This window comes from Aethalodelphis obliquidens, unplaced genomic scaffold (assembly GCF_003676395.1).
Source record: "Aethalodelphis obliquidens isolate GAN/ISIS:26980383/991018 unplaced genomic scaffold, ASM367639v1 scaffold38, whole genome shotgun sequence".
NCBI lineage: Eukaryota > Metazoa > Chordata > Mammalia > Artiodactyla > Delphinidae > Aethalodelphis > Aethalodelphis obliquidens.
This window is the reverse complement of record NW_020837982.1, coordinates 5,897,431-5,915,327: the sequence shown is the minus strand read 5'-3', so window position 1 is coordinate 5,915,327 and position 17,897 is coordinate 5,897,431. Positions and strand designations below refer to the sequence as shown.

The following is a 17,897-nucleotide window of genomic DNA, read 5'->3' as shown; positions in this document are numbered from 1 at the left end:
CACACACACACACACACACACACACACACACACACACACACACACACGCACACACACACGCACGCACGCACGCACGCACGCACGCACGCACGCACGCAAAATGGAATACTACTCAGCCATAAAAAGAATGAAATAATGCCATTTGCAGCAACATGGATGGACCTAGAGATTATCATACTAAGTGAGGTAAGTCAGACAGAGAAAGACAAATATCATATGATATCACTTATATTTGGAATCTAAATGAAATGATACAAATGAACTTATTTACAAAACAGAATCAGACTCACAGACACAGAAAACAAACTTAGGTTACCAAAGGGGAAAGGGCAGGGGGATAAATTAGGAGTTTGGGATTAGCAGATACACACTACTATATATAAAATAGATGAACAATAAGGTTCTACTATATAGCACAGGCAACTATATTCTATATCTTGTAATAACCTATAATGGAAAAGAGTATGAAAAAGAATATACATATATATAACTGAATCACTCTGCTGTACACCAGAAACTAATACAATATTGTAAATCAACTATACTTCAATTTTAAAAAAATTTAAAAAAAAAAAAAGGATATGAGACATTTCTTGCATCCCAGAAGGCTCCCTCAGGTTCTCTTCCAGTCAACGCTCTCCTTTCCTTCCTAACAAAGATGACCACTCTTCTGCCCTCTGTCACTCAGGATTCGTCTACTGCTCATTAACGTGCTATGAACATTCTTGTATATGCCTTTGGTGGCCATACACCCTTATTTCTCTGGGGTGGCATCTACGCAGAATTGCCGGTTCAAGGAGTAAGCATATGTTTAGCTTTAGTACAGACTGCCAGATAGTTTTCCAATTTGGTTGTGCTGATTTCCATTCCTACCAGCGATGCACGAAAGTTCCAGTTGCTTCACATCTTCACCAACACTTGGTATCGTTGGCCTTTTTAATTTTAGCCATTCTAATATCATTGTGACTTTAATTTATATTTCCCTGGATGATTAATATGCTTTTTGGCTTTTTTGGTGAGCCTCCTTCTGAAGTGCCTATTCAAATCTTTTGTCATTTTTCTACTGGTTGATCATCTTTTTCTAATTGATTTGTTGAGGGGTTTTTTTAAGTAATTTTTTCAACTTTATTGAGGAATAATTGACAAATATACTTTAACTGCATATACTAAAAGTGTACAAGGTGATTATTTGACATACGTATATATTGTGCAATGATAACCAAGATCAAGATAATTAACTCTCCTTTTGTGTATGTGGTAAGAATGCTTACGATTTACTCTCAGCAAATTTCAAGTATATCATACCACATTATTAATTACAGTCACCATGCTGTACATTAGGTCCTTAGAACTTATCTTAGAACTGAAATTGTGTACCCTTTGACCTACATCTCCCCATTTCCCCCTTCCCCCAGCCCCTGGCAACTAACATTCTATTCCCTGTTTCTATGAAATTGTTTTTTTTTTTTTCCTTTTAAGATTCCACATATAAGTGATATGTTAAGAGATTTTTAAAAGTATATACTTAGAATATGAGTACTTCGTTACATATATTGCAAATATCATCTGCTACTCTGGCTTGTCTTTTGAGGAAAAGAAGTCCTTAATTTTAAGTACTCCAAATAATCTCTTCTTTTATGATTGGTACTTTTAATGTTTTGTTAAGGAATCTTCGCCTAACCCACAGTCATAAAAATATTCTCTTATTATCTTCCAGAAGTTTTGTTGTCTTATCTTTCACTTTCAGAGCTATAATCCACCTGGAATTGATTTTATAAAAACTGAGATACAATATACCATAAAATTCACCTTTTAAAAGTGTACCATTCAGTTCCAGACATCTCAACACACCACAAATAAATTCCATACCCATTAGCGATCACATCTCTTTTCCTCCTCTCCTCCACCCCTTGCCAACCATTAGTCTTCTTTCTGTCTTGTGGATTTGCCTGTTCTGGACATTCCATATAAATGGAATCATGCATTATGTGACCTTTTGTCTGTGGCTTCTTTCACTTAGCGTAACGTTCTCAAGGTTCATCTATGTTGTAGCATGTGTAAGTATTTCACTTCTATTTAGAGCTGAATAATATTCCCTTGTAAGATTAAACCATTTTCTTTATCCATTCATCAACTGATGGGCATTTGAGTTGTTTCTCCTTTTTGGCTATTATGAATAACGCTGCTTTGAATAACGCTGCACAAGTGTTTGCGTGAACATACTTTTCCAGTTCTTTTGGGTTTCTATCTAGGAGTGGAATTGCTGGGTTACATGGGAACTCTATGTTTAACATTGTGAGAAACTGCCAAACTGTTTCCCAAAATGGCTGCAGCATTTTCCATTTCCAGTGTACGAGGGTTCTAATTTCTCCACATCCTTGCTGGAACTGACTTTCCTATGTGGTGTGTGGTTAAGGTCAAGATTAATTTTTTTTCCACGTGGATATTCAATTACTCAGCACTGTTTACTGAGAAGACCATCCCTTCCCAACTGAATTAGTGCCGTTTTTGTCATAAATCAAGTGTCTATGTATGCGTGGGTCTATTTCTGAACTTGACTCTGTTCTGTTGGCCCATTTGTCCCTGTGTGCTTAATTACTTCAGCATTAAAATAAGTCTTGGTATCCTGAGGTTTAAATCCTCCAACTCTCTGCTCTTTCTTTAGAGTTATTTTAGCTATTCTTGGTCTCTGCACTTCCATCCAACTTTTAGAATCAACTTATCAATTCCCATTCACACCCACATCCACCCCATCCCTACTGGGATTTTACTGTATCTAGAGGTTAATGTTGGAAGAATTGATATTTTAAAAATAGTGAGTCCTGGGCTTCCCTGGTGGCACAGCAGTTGAGAGTCCGCCTGCCGATGCAGGGGACACGGGTTCGTGCCACTGTCCGGGAAGATCCCACGTGCCGCGGAGCGGCTGGGCCCGTGAGCCATGGCTGCTGAGCCTGCGCGTCTGGAGCCTGTTGCTCCACAATGGGAGAGGCCACAACAGTGAGAGGCCCACATACCGCAAAAATAAATAAATAAATAAATAAAAATATTGAGTCCTTTAATACATGAACATGAGCTTTCCTGACATTTTAAAGGTCTTCTCTAATGTCTCTTAATATTGTATCATTTTCTGTGTAAAAGACTAGCACGTTTTTTAATAGACTTATTCCTAGCTATTTAATGTCTCCTAACGCTACTGTATATGGTTTCATTAAAAATTTTTCATTTTAAATTGTTTGTTGCTATTATATGCAAATATTAAAAATAATTTAAATACTGACCTTATATCTCACACCCCTACTAAATTTATATTCTAATAGTTTGTAGATTCTCTTGGATATTGTCATTCACAATCACGTTCTCTGTGAAATGTGAAAAATGACAGTTTTGTTTCTTCCATTCTAATCTGTGTACCTTTTATTTCTTTAAAACTTTCTTTTATTTTTTGTCTTATTGTTCTGGCTAGGACTTCAAGGGCAATGTGGGATAGAAATGGTGACAGCAGACATCCTTGTCTTCTTCCTAATGTCAAGAGAAAATCTTTCTATATTTGACCATTAAGTGTGATGTTTATGGCAATATTGTTTTTCATTAACTGATTCATTTCTTTCATGAGCTGGCTCGGTCTCCCCATCTCCAGGACCCTGGCGACCCTGCCAATGCTTGTAAACCCCTGTGGAGAATGGCCGTGCCTGTCTCTTTGTGTGGCACAAAGGGAGGACCCTTTTGACTGGGTGACAGAAGAGGCTTCAAGCTCTCAGTGGGAAGGAGGGCCTCATAAAAATCAAGACGGGCCAGAGCTTAATGAGACAGAGAAAAGTGAGCAGTTGGGTAGTTAAGAGATTCAAAAAGGTCTTTAGGGACTTCCCTGGTGGCGCAGTGGTTAAGAATCCACCTGCCAACGCAGGGGGACATGGGTTCGAGCCCTGGTCCGGGAAGATCCCACATGCCGCAGAGCAACTAAGCTCGTGCTCCACAACTACTGAACCCGCGTGCCACAACTTGCCACAGCTACTGAAGCCCGTGCGCCTAGAGCCCGTGCTCCGGAACAAAGAGAAGCCACCGAAATGAGAAGCCCACGCACCGCAACGAAGAGTAGCCCCCGCTCGCCACAACTAGAGAAAACTCGTGCGCAGCAACGAAGACCCAACGCAGCCAAAAATAAATAAATAAATGAATGAATAGAAAGAAATGTAGATGTTAAAAAAAATCACGTTATTTAAAAACTAAATAAATAAATTTATTTTAAAAAAAGTCAATATGGTCAAAATGTGGTAATATGTATGATGGAATACTGTTCAGCCTTAAAAAGAAGGAAATTCTGAAGCATACTAACATGAATAAACCCTGAAAGCACGCTGAGTGAAATAAGCCAGACACAAATGGACAGATACTGTATGATTCCACTTCTAGGAGGTCCCTCGAGCAGTCATATTCATAGCGATCGAAAGGAGAATGGTGGCTGCCAGCAGCTGGGGCAGGAGGGGTGGGGAGCTAGTGTTTAATGGGAAGGGAGTTTCAGTTTGGGATGATGAAAAAGGTCTGGAAGTGGATGGTGGATGTTTGCACAACAATGTGAATATACTTAATACTAGGAACTGTACACTTAAAATGGTTAAAATGTTAAATTTTATGTTATGTATGTTTTACCACAATAAAAAAAGTCAATATGGTATATAAAGATAACTCAAAGGAAAATATTTATGGATCTAAAATATTCTGAGCAATATAGTTCATGTCTATATTTCATAGACATGAATGAACTATATTGCTCAAAATATTTTATTTTTATTTTTTTAAGAATTTTTAAAAATATTTATTTGGTTGCGCTGCGTCTCAGTTGCAGCAGGTGGGCTCCTTAGTTGAGGCATGCAAACTCTTAGTTGTGGCATGCTTGTGGGGTCTAGTTCCCTGACCAGGGATCAAACCCGGGCCCCCTGCATTGGGAGCGCAGAGTCTTAACCACTGCGCCACTAGGGAAGTCCCCTCAAAATATTTTAGATCCACAATACAATAGATCTAGAAGGAGGCGTGTGGAGAGTCTGATTCAGGGCTCTTATTTAAACATGAGGAAACTGAGTCCAGAGCAAGGAAGCAACTGCTCATGATCACAGGGACCATTAAACGCAGAGCGGGGACTGGACCCCAAGTTTTAGGGTCCTTTTCCCAACACTACAATGTGCTGCTTCCTCTCTGGTAAGTAGTTTATGCAAATGGATTCCTTTTTTTTTTTTTTTAATAAATTTATTTATTTATTTTTGGCTGTGTTGGGTCTTTGTTGCTGCACGCAGGCTTTCTCTAGTTGCAGCGAGTGGGGGCTACTCTTCGTTGCGGTGCGCGGGCTTCTCATTGCAGTGGCTTCTCTTGTTGCGGAGCATGGGCTCTAGGCACGCGGGCCTCAGTAGTTGTGGCATGTGGGCTCAGCAGTTGTGGTTCATGGGCTCTAGAGCACAGGCTCAGCAGTTGTGGCTCACGGGCTTAGCTGCTCTGCAACATATGAGATCTTCCCAGACCAGGGCCCGAACCCGTGTCCCCTGCATTGGCAGGCGGATTCTTAACCACTGCGCCACCAGGGAAGTCCCTGGATTCCTTTTCTACTGTGTGCTCAGTCATAGATACTGTGGCCAAAAGACTAATTAATGACCCTGCAAATCCCACAAGACTCTCTGAAAATCACAAACTAGCAAGAAGCATTACAAACACTGGTATGGTTCAGTTCCGCGTGCCCTTGCAATTGCTCAAGTGGACTCTGGGGCCCAAAGAGAAATAATTTACTTTATACAGTAATCAGGAAGAGAATCAAGAGCAGGAAAATGTCTCCTTTCCCATTTTTGGCACAAGTATTGAAGTGTAGTCTAAGTTTAGGATCTAGTACTTCTGTGGCAAAGCAGAGGCATCTGAGATTAGGCCTCAGTCTTTGCTTTGACTCTCACAGCTTTCGTTAAAGTTTGGATTACAGCCGCTGCAAGACTTGCAGCAGAATCTGTGTTGTTTTTTTTTTTTTTTCTGGGTACACGGTCCTCTCACTGTTGTGGCCTCTCCTATTGCGGAGCACAGGCTCTGGACGCGCAGGCTCAGCGGCCATGGCTCATGGGCCCAGCTGCTCCGCGGCATGTGGGATCTTCCCGGACAGGGGCACAAACCCGTGTCCCCTGCATTGGCAGGCGGACTCTCAACCACTGCGTCACCAGGGAAGCCCGGTTCCTATGGTTTTGCTGCCTGATTGATCATGCCTCCAGCTCCATGACTGCTTGGGTTTCTAAGGCCAGATACTCAGGGCAAGAACGGACCCAAGCTAAACCTGAACTTCAGGTGGGAATCCTCCAAGGGCCACATTGCCTTTAGTTCTCACCCACGGCCTCCCCCAGGCTGGGCCTGTTGAGATCTATGCTCTCCTGTCACCCACTCCTATTTGTCTGGGGTCTGAGAAAGTAAAACACCAGTTTCACAGATGGTTTTCTCATCTGCATCTCAAAGCAGAAGTAAATACTGGCCAAATTGATATATTTCTGAAGGTGCGGGCTTTCAAGTCTGAGCTGATTATTTTAACATTCTTTTAAAGAAGAGAAAATCTGAGGAAAATAGATATGACATTGGGTTCATGTGACAATATGAAAATATCATGCTACTGGACACTAAATGAGCTTGTAAGGCCTGGGCAGAGCTGCAAACTCATGGAAACATGCTCCCAATGAGTCAACTTTGTGTTCCAGTGGCTTCATCAAGTCTAGAGACAGAAACCTAGTAACTGAGAATCTAAAGCTTCTCTCAGACACACAGACAGCAATCACTCCGCGTCCTCTCCTATCACACACAAAAGTGAACAGAGTGGATTCCCGATAAACATGAGTTAATGAAACTGGGCGTGCTGGGGCATTATTCTGCTGTTTCCCGAGGACAGAATTCGTTCTGTGTTTATGACATGCAAGAGGTAAGAATTTCCAAACACTGAAATTCTACACTCAGACACAGTCGGTCAGTGTCTGAACCCACGCAACCTCCCAGGAAGTTTGCTGAGACAGTACTTCTGACTCTGCTAAGCTGGTCAGCCAGACAGCCCGCGGCAAGCATCAACTAGATATTTCTATGTGGGGAGATGGGCATTGACAGTGGAAACAAACTATCAGTAGTAACAGCTGGCATTTGCTGAGGGCTTCTCATACGCCTGACATTGGGTCAAGCACTTCAGTGCATTATCTTGTTTAATCTTCACAAGCACCCTGTGAGGCGCTGCTGTGAGTATCCCCATTTTATAGCTGAAGAAAGTACAGCCCTGGAAGGTTAAGCAACTTGTCTAAGGACAAACACCTTAGGAGGTACTCAATGAAAATGTTTTCAATAAATGGATGAATAATTTAAGCTGCCAGGTCATCATTCTGTCCTCAAACAGGGAAATCAGTGACTTTACTTCTCCACAGCAGCTCTGTACTAGGAAGTTACACAGTCTGATCTACGACAAAAGCCATAAGGAACAGTCCTATCCCAGTTCCGTCTTACCTGTTCTGCTCCCACCATGCTAATTGGCTTGCACTTGAAGAGGTGGGTGATGAACTTGGGAATGAAGGAGCTGTGGATAAAAAAGAAGTGACAAATTAGGCTTATATTCTCTTTGGTAAAGAACTGCAGAAACATTTCTTCTTTTTTTAAGGCCCCACTTCCTTCTACAAGAAAACTGAGAATTAAAGTAGACACTACTGTGGCCTACAAGCATCCACTCTTTTTCTTTCTAACTGTAGCCCTGGTTTTATTTAGGTAAATCTGGCCTTGGGATGCTGGGGAAAAGCTGATCCCTCCTAAACTACAGGCAGAGCCTGGGGTCCCTTGGTGACTGTTGTTGGTGCTGACGTGGCTTGTGCTCCAAGCCAGCTGGAGGGAAGGACTTCACTGCACGGCTGGGGCGAGTCTCTCTTCTTCTTTAGGGTATTCGTGTGTTTGGATTTAACATCTAGAGCTAACATTTTACCACTGTTCTAAGGATGAAGCCAGGCCCAAGGAGAGGAGGGTAAGTAAAGAGCCTGGGTCCTTAATGACATTGCTGAACCACTGAGGCAGTCATCTTTGGATCTCTCCTATCTCTGGACTTTGGTTATATGAAATAAAAAAAATTCACCTCTGTTTAGGTCAGTCTGAGTCAGGGCTTCTATGACTAGTAGCTGAAAACATCCTAATAGATAAAGACAGTCGAATACACATGAGGTAGTTATGCGATCTTAAATGCAAAAACATAGGAAATAAATGCTAAGGGAGTAACTGTCAGATCAGGGAACAAAATACATGATCTCCAAAAAGTTTACTGGGGACTGAAGGGCAACCTGGGCCAGGTAGATTGATGATGCTGGTTTGGGGAAAGGGAGAATATGATTTTAATAGGTCAGGAGGGCTTTTTAGAAAAAAAACTGCAGAGGCCTGTGTAGGGAAGGCTGAGTTGTACTGGTGCAGAACAGAAGATGTGGGAACCAGAAATGCCTATAATCAGGCCAGATTCAGAGTGAGCTGACCAGGAGAACACAGGGCCCACGACGAAGGGAGGACCATGGCAATAAAGGGCTTGGAGGTCGAGGTAAAGCCTGGCCAGCCTCTCCCTCTCCTCACTCTCCAAATGCTGCTCTCAGGCTTGCGCTCGCCACGCTCTGCTCTCTCCACATCTTTCCCAGAATGCGTGTGCCCACTCTGCTATCCAGTGGCCTACTGGACATCCCACTGGCATGGCACCAGTACCTCGACCCCAGCATATCCAAGACTCAGCCCCACCCCAAAACCAGGCTCAGGGGACTGGATCTCCTCTGCCCAGTCATCCAAGTCAGAAACCATACCCTTGCCCTCAACTCCATTATCCAATCAGTTCCCAGCTCTTCCCTGAAGGCCCACACCCACCCCTCCTGACCAGCCCCCTGCCGCTGCCCTTCTCTTTCTCACTAGAGCTCTTTCAGTTGTTTCCTAACTGGTCTCCCAGCCTTCGGCCTTATCATTTCTCATCCATCAGCCAGCTGCCAAAGAAATCTATCAATATTTCAGATGCAAACATGACCAAGACGCTCCCCTGATTACAATTCTTGCGATGGCTGCAGACAGGCCTTCCTTCACTGTCTTGACTCTCTCTCCCCAGCCCCATCTTGCTAAGCCCTGGTGCGCTGTGCTTCAAGTGGGCTGGGCCACTTGCAGATCCTACGACTCTGTAGAGGCTGTCTGATGCCTCTGTGCACTTGCTCACGCTGCTCCCTCTGCCTGGAACGCCCCTCCCCACGGCCTTGCAGGTCAGTGCACACATGTCTCCCGGACTCTGCTCAAGGCCAGCTTTCCTATGAAGCCTTTCCTCAGTCACCTCCACCATACTCTGCAGAGTTCACAGACCTCTAGCCTAATACGTAACCTACTCTGTTACACTTATTTGCTTACACGTCTACTTCCCTCCACTTGACCGTAAGGCAAATGCAGACAGGGACCACGTCTACTAAGCCAAAGCACTTAACTCTGCATCTGGAACACAGCAGGCGCTCAACGGACTGCACGCTGAATAAATAATAATGTAACAGCTAACACTTTTTAAATGTCAGCATGGTACCAGCACTTTACCAGGACGTTTTTAACACTTCTGATTTTATCCCTCCAACCACTAGTAAGAGATCTATCATCTCCATGACTGAATGGAGGAGAATCAGCTGAGTGGATGAGGGAAGTCGCATATGGTTCAAACAGTAGTTTCAATCAGCGGGGTGATCCTGATGTCTAAACAGGAGAGACTGTGGTTGCTTCAGAGACCCAGTGGAGGCAAAAGGAAACACCTAAGGCTTTGCATTAGTGAGATGAGAAGGGAAGTTAAAAGGAAAGAGATGTCAGCTCCAGATATCAGGTCTACGGGAATGCCTGCCGATTGATCAGGAGGGGGTGAGGACAAGGGCCTATGTGGAAGGGATCCTTCGGGCTCTAAAGCAGAGCCGAGTAGTGTGAGATTGCATTACGACCAATGGCAATGACGCGCACAGTTTATAACCTAAATCACTTCACACTAGAGTAGGCTTCGAGCGTGCCCTTGAACTGGCTCTGTGTGCTAGACTGTAGGGGTGGGGTGGGGAAGATACAGGGACCAGGGACATGTCTGTGTGGGAAGAGCTCCAGCAACGTGACGGGTAACTGCCAGAGGCTCCTCCAGGCCGCTGCAGTGGTGGCAGTTATCGCTCTTGGCTGCAGAAGGGTTTTCTCACAGCCCCCATCTGAGGGTTCTGGCCTTCAGCTGGGAGTTTATAATGATGAGAGGGTACCGGGGATTAAATGAGAAAACCACTTTTTAGATCACAGGTTAAACTTTTCCAGATGTGAGAGGTGGGCATCCTCTTCCCAGCTCACCCAATATGGGCTTAGTAATGAAAGCAAAGGGCTCTGAGAGAATGTGAGGCAGACGCCGGGACTAGGTAAGTAAGTGGACCCCTGACTCACTTTAACATTGGCTCCATCAGACCCCCGTGCATCGCACTGGAGGTTCTTGGCCACGGCCAATTTTTCTAGAGACGCTGTTTCTACCCGGGGTTACGGGGAGTGTCACAGTGTGATTTACCAGCAATGCTTTCAACATGCGCTAAGGAGCACCCAGAGAGTGGAGGGGTGTCCGCTCCTGGCCTACCCGCCGCCCCGCACATGTCAATGCCTCCCGGGAGAGGCCACGCGAGCCTTTCCTGACAAACTGGGAACTGAAGCTTACGCCACAAGCCACTCCATAACTGTTGCTCCTTAGGGATTCATTTGTGAGGGAAAGCCTTAATTGAATACAAACTGGGAGAGATCTGGGGAAGACAGAAACTTGGAGCCCTAAATCACCCTTTGGGACTTGGAAGAGAACAACCTAAATTCAGTAGCTGGGACTGGGCCCATCTTCCTGAGGCCCTTGCCTGCGAAGTCTGCCAAAACGCTTGCTTGATACTTGGTCAGAGGAGGTACTGACCCTCCACGGTGTCCGGTCTCCAGAGAAACAGTGCTATAGCCAGATGCTGACTGTCGAGGGACCAAACCATTTCCCCTCTTTAAAACAAGCCAGAAATGGCCACACAGGAGGACGTGGCAGGAAGACACGCAGCGCAGTGTTCACTCCACCTACTTGGCAATGGACTGGCTCCCTGACTTGCTCTCCCCAATTTCTAGTACCTTCCCTGGGCTCATGCATGTCCACAAGTGGATATATTCCAGCAGCTACAGTAACGAGTGCTAGGAGGAAGGAGTAAGACAAGGCTCAAAAGAAACAACTCATGGTTCCTACCCTTAAAAAGCTTATCATCTAGCTGGAGACACAAAATACATACATGAAATGTTGAAAAATAATTTTCATTACCCAAACCTGGGGGGAGGCAGGGGTGTCATCATGTCCACGTAATTTGAATGACAGGAGCTCCCCACTCACTTCTGTCTGTCTTAATGAGGATGACTGTATGGCTACTACTGTTCTTTAGGACTTTAAGTAGCAAATTTAGTTTACTATGCTTCTCTGGGGTACAAAGAAATTAGTTGGACGGCGGGGACACCTGGATCGGGCGCGTGCTGGTGGTCAGCGTGGCATTCAGAACCCAGTGATGAGGACGTTCTAGGACTTACTTTGCAAATTTAATGCAGAACTGTGTGAAGTATTTCCGCGTGGAAGCCAGGTTGTCACGGATGATGGGGACGTTCTGTTTAATGTGAAGAATGACAGAGGTGACGTAGGGGCTCTGGTCACCGACATGCTCCACGTTCTGCCACTGCATCTGAAAATGGAGACAGGGCGGGACAAGCCTTTAGGTCCTCTGCTGGAGGATAGCCTTACCTCTTAGCGAGGAAGGGGCAAGCGTGGTGGAAATGAGCCCGTGACTTGCTGTCACGGAGGCTGATTTGTCTTGAGGGGGTTTGTCTCTCCCTGTCTATAGGAGCTAATCATGAATAGAAACAAGTAAGCCCACCTTTTCCCTGACAGTGAAGTGTACCTTTTCCTACCCTGTCCCTCTCAGGCTTGAAACAGCCTTCCCTCCTCATCTAAGTGCCACCTTCTTTCTAAACGAACCCTCACCAGGCAGATGAACTGGATCGTATTCTTCTACAAGCTGCTCTACCTGAAAGGGGCTGTGGGTGGACAGGGGAGGGACGTCTACTTCCGACCAGGCTGGCAGCTTGGGAAACCCGAGAGGTGGCTGGGCCACACGAAAGGAAACCTGGAATGCCCTTCTCTCAGGTACACAGGGAGGAGTTGGGGATTTTTTTTTTTTTTTTTGCCGTACCCTGCAGCATGTGGGACCTTAGTTCCTCGACCAGGGATTGAACCCGCACCCCCTGCATTGGAAGGCTGAGTCTTAACCACCGGACCGCCAGGGAAGTCCCAAATTGGAGATTTTTTTTTTTTTTTTTTAAAAAGGAAATTAGAAACAATATGACCTGTGAGACTTGCTTCAAAATAATCTAGTGCTGGGAGGAGCAGGTGAAACAAGATTAGTGAAGCTGGGTGATGGGTACATGAGGTTCATTATACTGTTTTCTCTATTTTTTCTGAAGTATAGTTGCTGTACAATACAGGTGTATTGTACAGGTGTATAATACAGCAACAGTTACAGGTGTACAATATAGCAACTCACAACTTTTAAAAAGTATAGTTGATTTACAATGTTGTGCTGGTTTCTGAGTGACTCACAGTTTTGAAAGGTGATGCTCCATTTATAGTTATTATAAAATATTGGCTATATCCCCTGTGTTGTACATTATATCCTTGTAGCTTATTTTCTCTGCTTTTTGGTGGCTTATTTCTTCTACTTTTCTGTTTTCTCTACTTTTGTATATAATTGAAAATTTTCATAATCAAACATTAGACTCTTACTCCTAGAGCCTTTGGGGTTATGTGGGATTTCAATCAAGGGGAAGGAAAGAGGATCTCTGGCAAACACGAGGGGCACGTCAGAGGTTAAGACAGTGCCATGGGGAACGGGGCAGGGACTGTGTAGATGGCAGGTGCGGGGGAGATGGGCATCACTGAGAAGCCCTGTGTGACCCCTGACCAGGCCATGAACAAACACGAGAGACCTGCTGGGCTTAAGTTCTCACAACCTGAGGAGAACTAGGGAAAATGCTCTGAAAGCATGTACAGTAAAAGGGAGAAAGAAGCAGTGGTGTGATACTGCTTCCGCCTCGGATACACATGGGAGAAGGGAGGTCTTACCAGCTCCCAGCCTGCCCCGCGCTGGGGCTCTGCTGAGTCAGCCTCTCAGAACGGAGCCGGGCTGTCTGATAAAAAGGCCCTAAGCCAAACACAAACCATGTAACACGTTCACAGAACGAGGGCAGTAGTTCTGAGGCCTTGATGTCTCTGGCAAGAAAATACTATTTTTATAGAGCTCTTGGGGAAAGGAAAAATTCAATCCTGAGAGAACTTGTTTGAAAGAATCATATTGTACGTGGATGATCCCCCAGCTCCTGGGAAGCTCAAATGACTCTATGTTTTACCCGAATGTTTCTTCAAGTCAGCAGATATTTATATCCTGAAAGCTTTCAGTCTGTGCAAGGACAGAACCACGGCAAAGCAGGAAGGCACCTCCGTCTTCATTTTACAGATAAGAAAACCAAGGCCCAGGCACATGAAGTCTTACACAAGCTTTCATAGTGAGGCTCCAGAAAGAAAAGGGTCTCTAATTCTCTTACTGGGGAAAAAATAAAAATGAAGAACGGAGAGATGGTAGAAAAGTCTAATATGAACTGACTTTATATTCTAATTCTTTGGCTATGTGTAATGTTTTCCTCTTTTTCTTCTATTTTATTCAAGAGGCTTCTCTTCCATCTGATTTTAGAGATGTGACCCATCCAAACAAGGAACATCCTAGGGGGTTTTAAATGAGCGCACAGGGTTGAGGCCAGAATTGGCAGGTGCTGTTAGCACCTACGCTTCATCTTCTGCTCCCAGCTCGGCAGCGGCTCCGGAGCAGCAGGCCCCAGGACGGCACAGTCAACTGGGTAGAGAGCGGGACGCACCACCCCTCCACCCGACGCAAAGCTCGTCCATAGTAATGACCACTGTTTTCCAAGTCGGCAGCAGTTTAGGTTTCAACAGCTCAAAAAGTTCATAAACAATTATCTACGCATAACGGTTCTCCATCGACAGAAGACGACCACAGAGGGAGGTGGTGACATGTCCTGTCATCGGTTCCAAAGCAGCTCCGGGGCAAGACGGAGTGTGCGGCGTGAGTTCAAGTTCCCGCTGGAGAGCTATCTCCTCTTGATCACCACTGGCCATGTCAATACGTGCCCACATTGGGAATCGGTGTGAAAAGACTGGATTTGCCTTAATACTTAAGCCAGTTAGGACTCCACCGGTCAAGTTAAAGGAAGTATTGGCAAAAGTCAAGTAGATTCGCAAGTTTAAATTTAAGTCAGCTTTATGAAGTAAGAAAAGAATTTAAAGTACTGGAAAACAATGAAAGTTGACATTGCTCGGACTATTTTCTAAAAAATGAACAAAATATCGTCAGCGGTGATGCTGTCCAGCCACTGCCTAGGATGGATGCGTTGCCATCACCCATCCCAATGACTTAGGGTTTGGGTTGTAACTCGAATGACCCAATATACCTACATCAGGGCCTACCGTGTGCAGGCTGCTTGGCCTGGCACTTTGCAAACATCATCTCATTACTATTCAGACGTCATCTTCCTCACAGCGGTCTTATTGACGAGGAGACTCAAAAAGCTCAAAGAGGAGAGGTCACCTGCCCAAAGTCACACAGCTAGTCAACAGCAGAGTGGAGGCAGCCCAGGTCCATCTACAGCCCAAGCACTATACGAGGCCACTTCCTAGACACTTGTTAACAAATGATTTAAAACAAAGAAAACAAAGAACAAAGCACTCAACTGGCCCTAGTTCAAGGGGAGCCTAGTTTCTCACGGAGAAGCTAATGAAATACACAGGGATCAAGCAAAGTTCTCTTTCAAAAAGGGACACAAACAGTAGCTTGCACTGGAAGAACAAACATCCTGAAAAGCCATCAGTCGAAGTAAGACTCCAACTTTTTCAGATGAACTTTGCATCTGACCTTTAAAATTTACCCCTCCATACTTCAAGTTTTTCCTTCTGCGCTTTTTGTTTAGAAGGTGGGGTGGGGTTGAATACCACTGGTGCTATATAAACAAGAAAAACAGTTTGCAAAAGAAGCGGTAACTAAGATGTAGGAGTGACAGAAACAGCAAGCAAGGAAAGGATCAAGAGGACAATGCCAGAGCCTGTAGGACCCCACACTTGGCCTGAGGGAGAGGTTGTGAGGCCCGGGGCGTCGCCAGCGCCCATGGTTTCTGCCACCTGGGGAGGAGTGTGTGGCTGCACCTCACAGGGAGGGTCAGGGAGATGTTCATTCTTCCTGGCGAGAACCCACAGGAGCAGAGAATTCTGACCCATCCACTGATCAGAGGACAGGGCTCCACACTAGTTTACTATGGAACTTGTGTTTCTCCACAGCTGTGTAAAACTTACAAAGGGGTCTCCTAGGAAACTGATTTTCCTTAAGTGAGAATTCAACTTCCCAAGTACTCATCCTGCTCATGGGAGTAGAGCTGTACAGAGCACGGATTCAGACATGTGGAGTCTGGGAACACTGCAGGTAATCAGTCTAGTGCTACAGTTTAGGCTGCTGGGCCACTGGCCCCAGGCATGCACACACGCACACGCGCACACTCTCATGTCTGTCGGGGCTACTTTTACTCATAGAACAAGCGTGTGCTATGTTTCTAGGCACCTTCCCCATGTACAGCACTGAACCAAGAACTGTGGGGGGAATAAAAAAGAGGAGGGAGCATCTATCGAGCACCTACTGTGCACCAAGCACGATGACTGACATTTTCCTGTGAACCTACTGCTTATGATTATGCAGCGAAGAAGGTATTCTTACCCCTGCTTTATAGATGATAAGACAGCCTTGCGGACAATAAGGGGCTGGTCTAATGAAGCATAACTGGTAAGTCCGAATGGTTGAGATCTAGATATTGGTCTGACTAACTCCAAAATCCATGTTCTTTCCACTTTACCACGTTGCTTTCCAAAAGAAGTGTTACCACCTGAAATGAACTTGAAATTCGCTGAGGGATCTGGGATCTACGTACAGAATGAGCTTGTCCACAGCAGATGATGTAGTGGTGGTGATGGTGGTGCAGAGGGGGAGGAAAGGATGACTCTCCTCACCTCTTTGATCAGGGATACACATTCCTTAACTCCAGGAGGAAAACCAAGAAGACCCAGGATAGAAAGTGGAGCAAAAAAGGCTCTAAGAAGATATATAGATATAGGGACTTCCCTGGTGGTCCAGTGGGTAAGACTGCATGCTCCCAATGCAGGGGGCCCGGGTTTGATCCCTGATAGGGGAACTAGACCCCACATGCATGCCACAACTAAGAGTTCGCATGCCGCAACAAAGATCCCACGTGCCACAACTAAGACCCGGAGCAGCCAAAATAACAAAATAAATAAATATTAAAAGAAGATGATATAGGTGTAGATTTTTTCTCCCATTCACTGCTGGGCCAATGGGAAGGTGAATTTGTATAACTTTTCTTTTTTTTTTAAAATAAATTTATCTATTTTTATTTATTTTATTTTTGGCTGCATTAGGTCTTCCTTGCTGCACGCGGGCTTTCTCTGGTTGAGGCGAGGGGGGGCTACTTTTCGTTGCAGTGCGCGGCCTTCCCATTGCGGTGGCTTCTCTTTGTTTCGGAGCACAGGCTGTAGGCACACGGGCTTCAGTAGTTGTGGCACACGGGCTCAGCAGTTGTGGCACGTGGGCTCAGTAGTTGTGGCTCACAGGCTCTAGAGTGCACAGTACTCTAGAGCACAGTAGTTGTGGTGCACAGGCTTAGTTGCTCCGCAGCAGGTGGGATCTTCCCAGACCAGGGCTCAAACCCGTGTCCCCTGCATTGGCAGACGGATTCTTAACTGCTGCACCACCACGGAAGTCCCCGTATAACGTTTCTTTTTTTTTTTTTTTTTTTTGCGGTACGCGGGCCTCTCACTGCTGTGGCCTCTCCCATTGCAGAGCACAGGCTCCGGACGCACAGCCTCAGCGGCCATGGCTCACAGGCCTAGCCGCTCCGTGGCATGTGGGACCCTCCTGGACCGGGGCACGAACCCGTGTCCCCTGCATCGGCAGGCGGACTCTCAACCACTGCGCCACCAGGGGAGCCCCCCGTATAACCTTTCTTAAAGGCAAATTTAAAATATCTATCAAAAAATCTTAGCATTTTACATAGCTTTAGATCTCTGCAATTTCCTTTACGGCAGTTAATCTGAAGTTAATAATTATGAAGGCTCAGAAAACATACACACACACGAACTTGTCCACTGTCATACTGTTTATAAATGTGAAAAATTGGAAATAGCCAAAAATCCATCAAAAGTGAAATGATCACTTACATTTCAAGGGCAACAGATGATAGTACTTAGGATGAAGGAATCTGGAGTCACCAGTCGTGAGTTCTAATACTGTCTGTGCAACTTGCTAAGTGAGTGACTTGGGCAAGTGACCAAACTCTCTGTGCCTCAGTTTTCTCAGACATAGAATTGGGATGATGATAATGTGTATAATCTATACAGTTACTGAAAGACAGCACAGCGAATGCTCATAACATAGTACCTGGCATGTATTAATTCCATGGTAAATGTTAACTATTGTTATGATTTTAACAGTAAATACTCTGTACTATGGAATACTATGCAATCACTAAAAATATCATAGCTCTAGATCAAATGACACAGAAAACTATTAAAACCTGCTAAATGAGAAAAACAGATTACATAGTAACTAAAGTATAAACTTATTTAATTTAAAAGTATATGCATAGAAAGTATGAAATATGTCTATTAATCAGAATTACGGGTGATTTAAATTTTCTTCTTCTCTTTTTTTTTTTTTTTTTTTTGCGGT

General features: G+C 44.8%; 1 protein-coding gene across 2 annotated transcripts in view; it reads right to left on the bottom strand.

Moving 5' to 3' along the window:
- Positions 1-17,897, bottom strand: part of VPS53 (VPS53 subunit of GARP complex) — a 125,299-nt gene that overhangs the window by 9,765 nt on the left and 97,637 nt on the right. The window contains exons 18-20 of one of the 2 annotated variants that reach the window (XM_027130559.1): positions 11,578-11,726; positions 7,495-7,564; positions 3,279-3,359 (exon numbers count right to left, since the gene is read on the bottom strand). In XM_027130559.1, the coding sequence (XP_026986360.1) occupies positions 3,351-3,359; positions 7,495-7,564; positions 11,578-11,726 (228 nt within the window). In that variant the 3' untranslated portion in view covers positions 3,279-3,350. Of the gene's footprint in view, positions 1-3,278; positions 3,360-7,494; positions 7,565-11,577; positions 11,727-17,897 lie in introns of those variants that run through there. The other variant, XM_027130558.1, reaches the window with a different exon arrangement.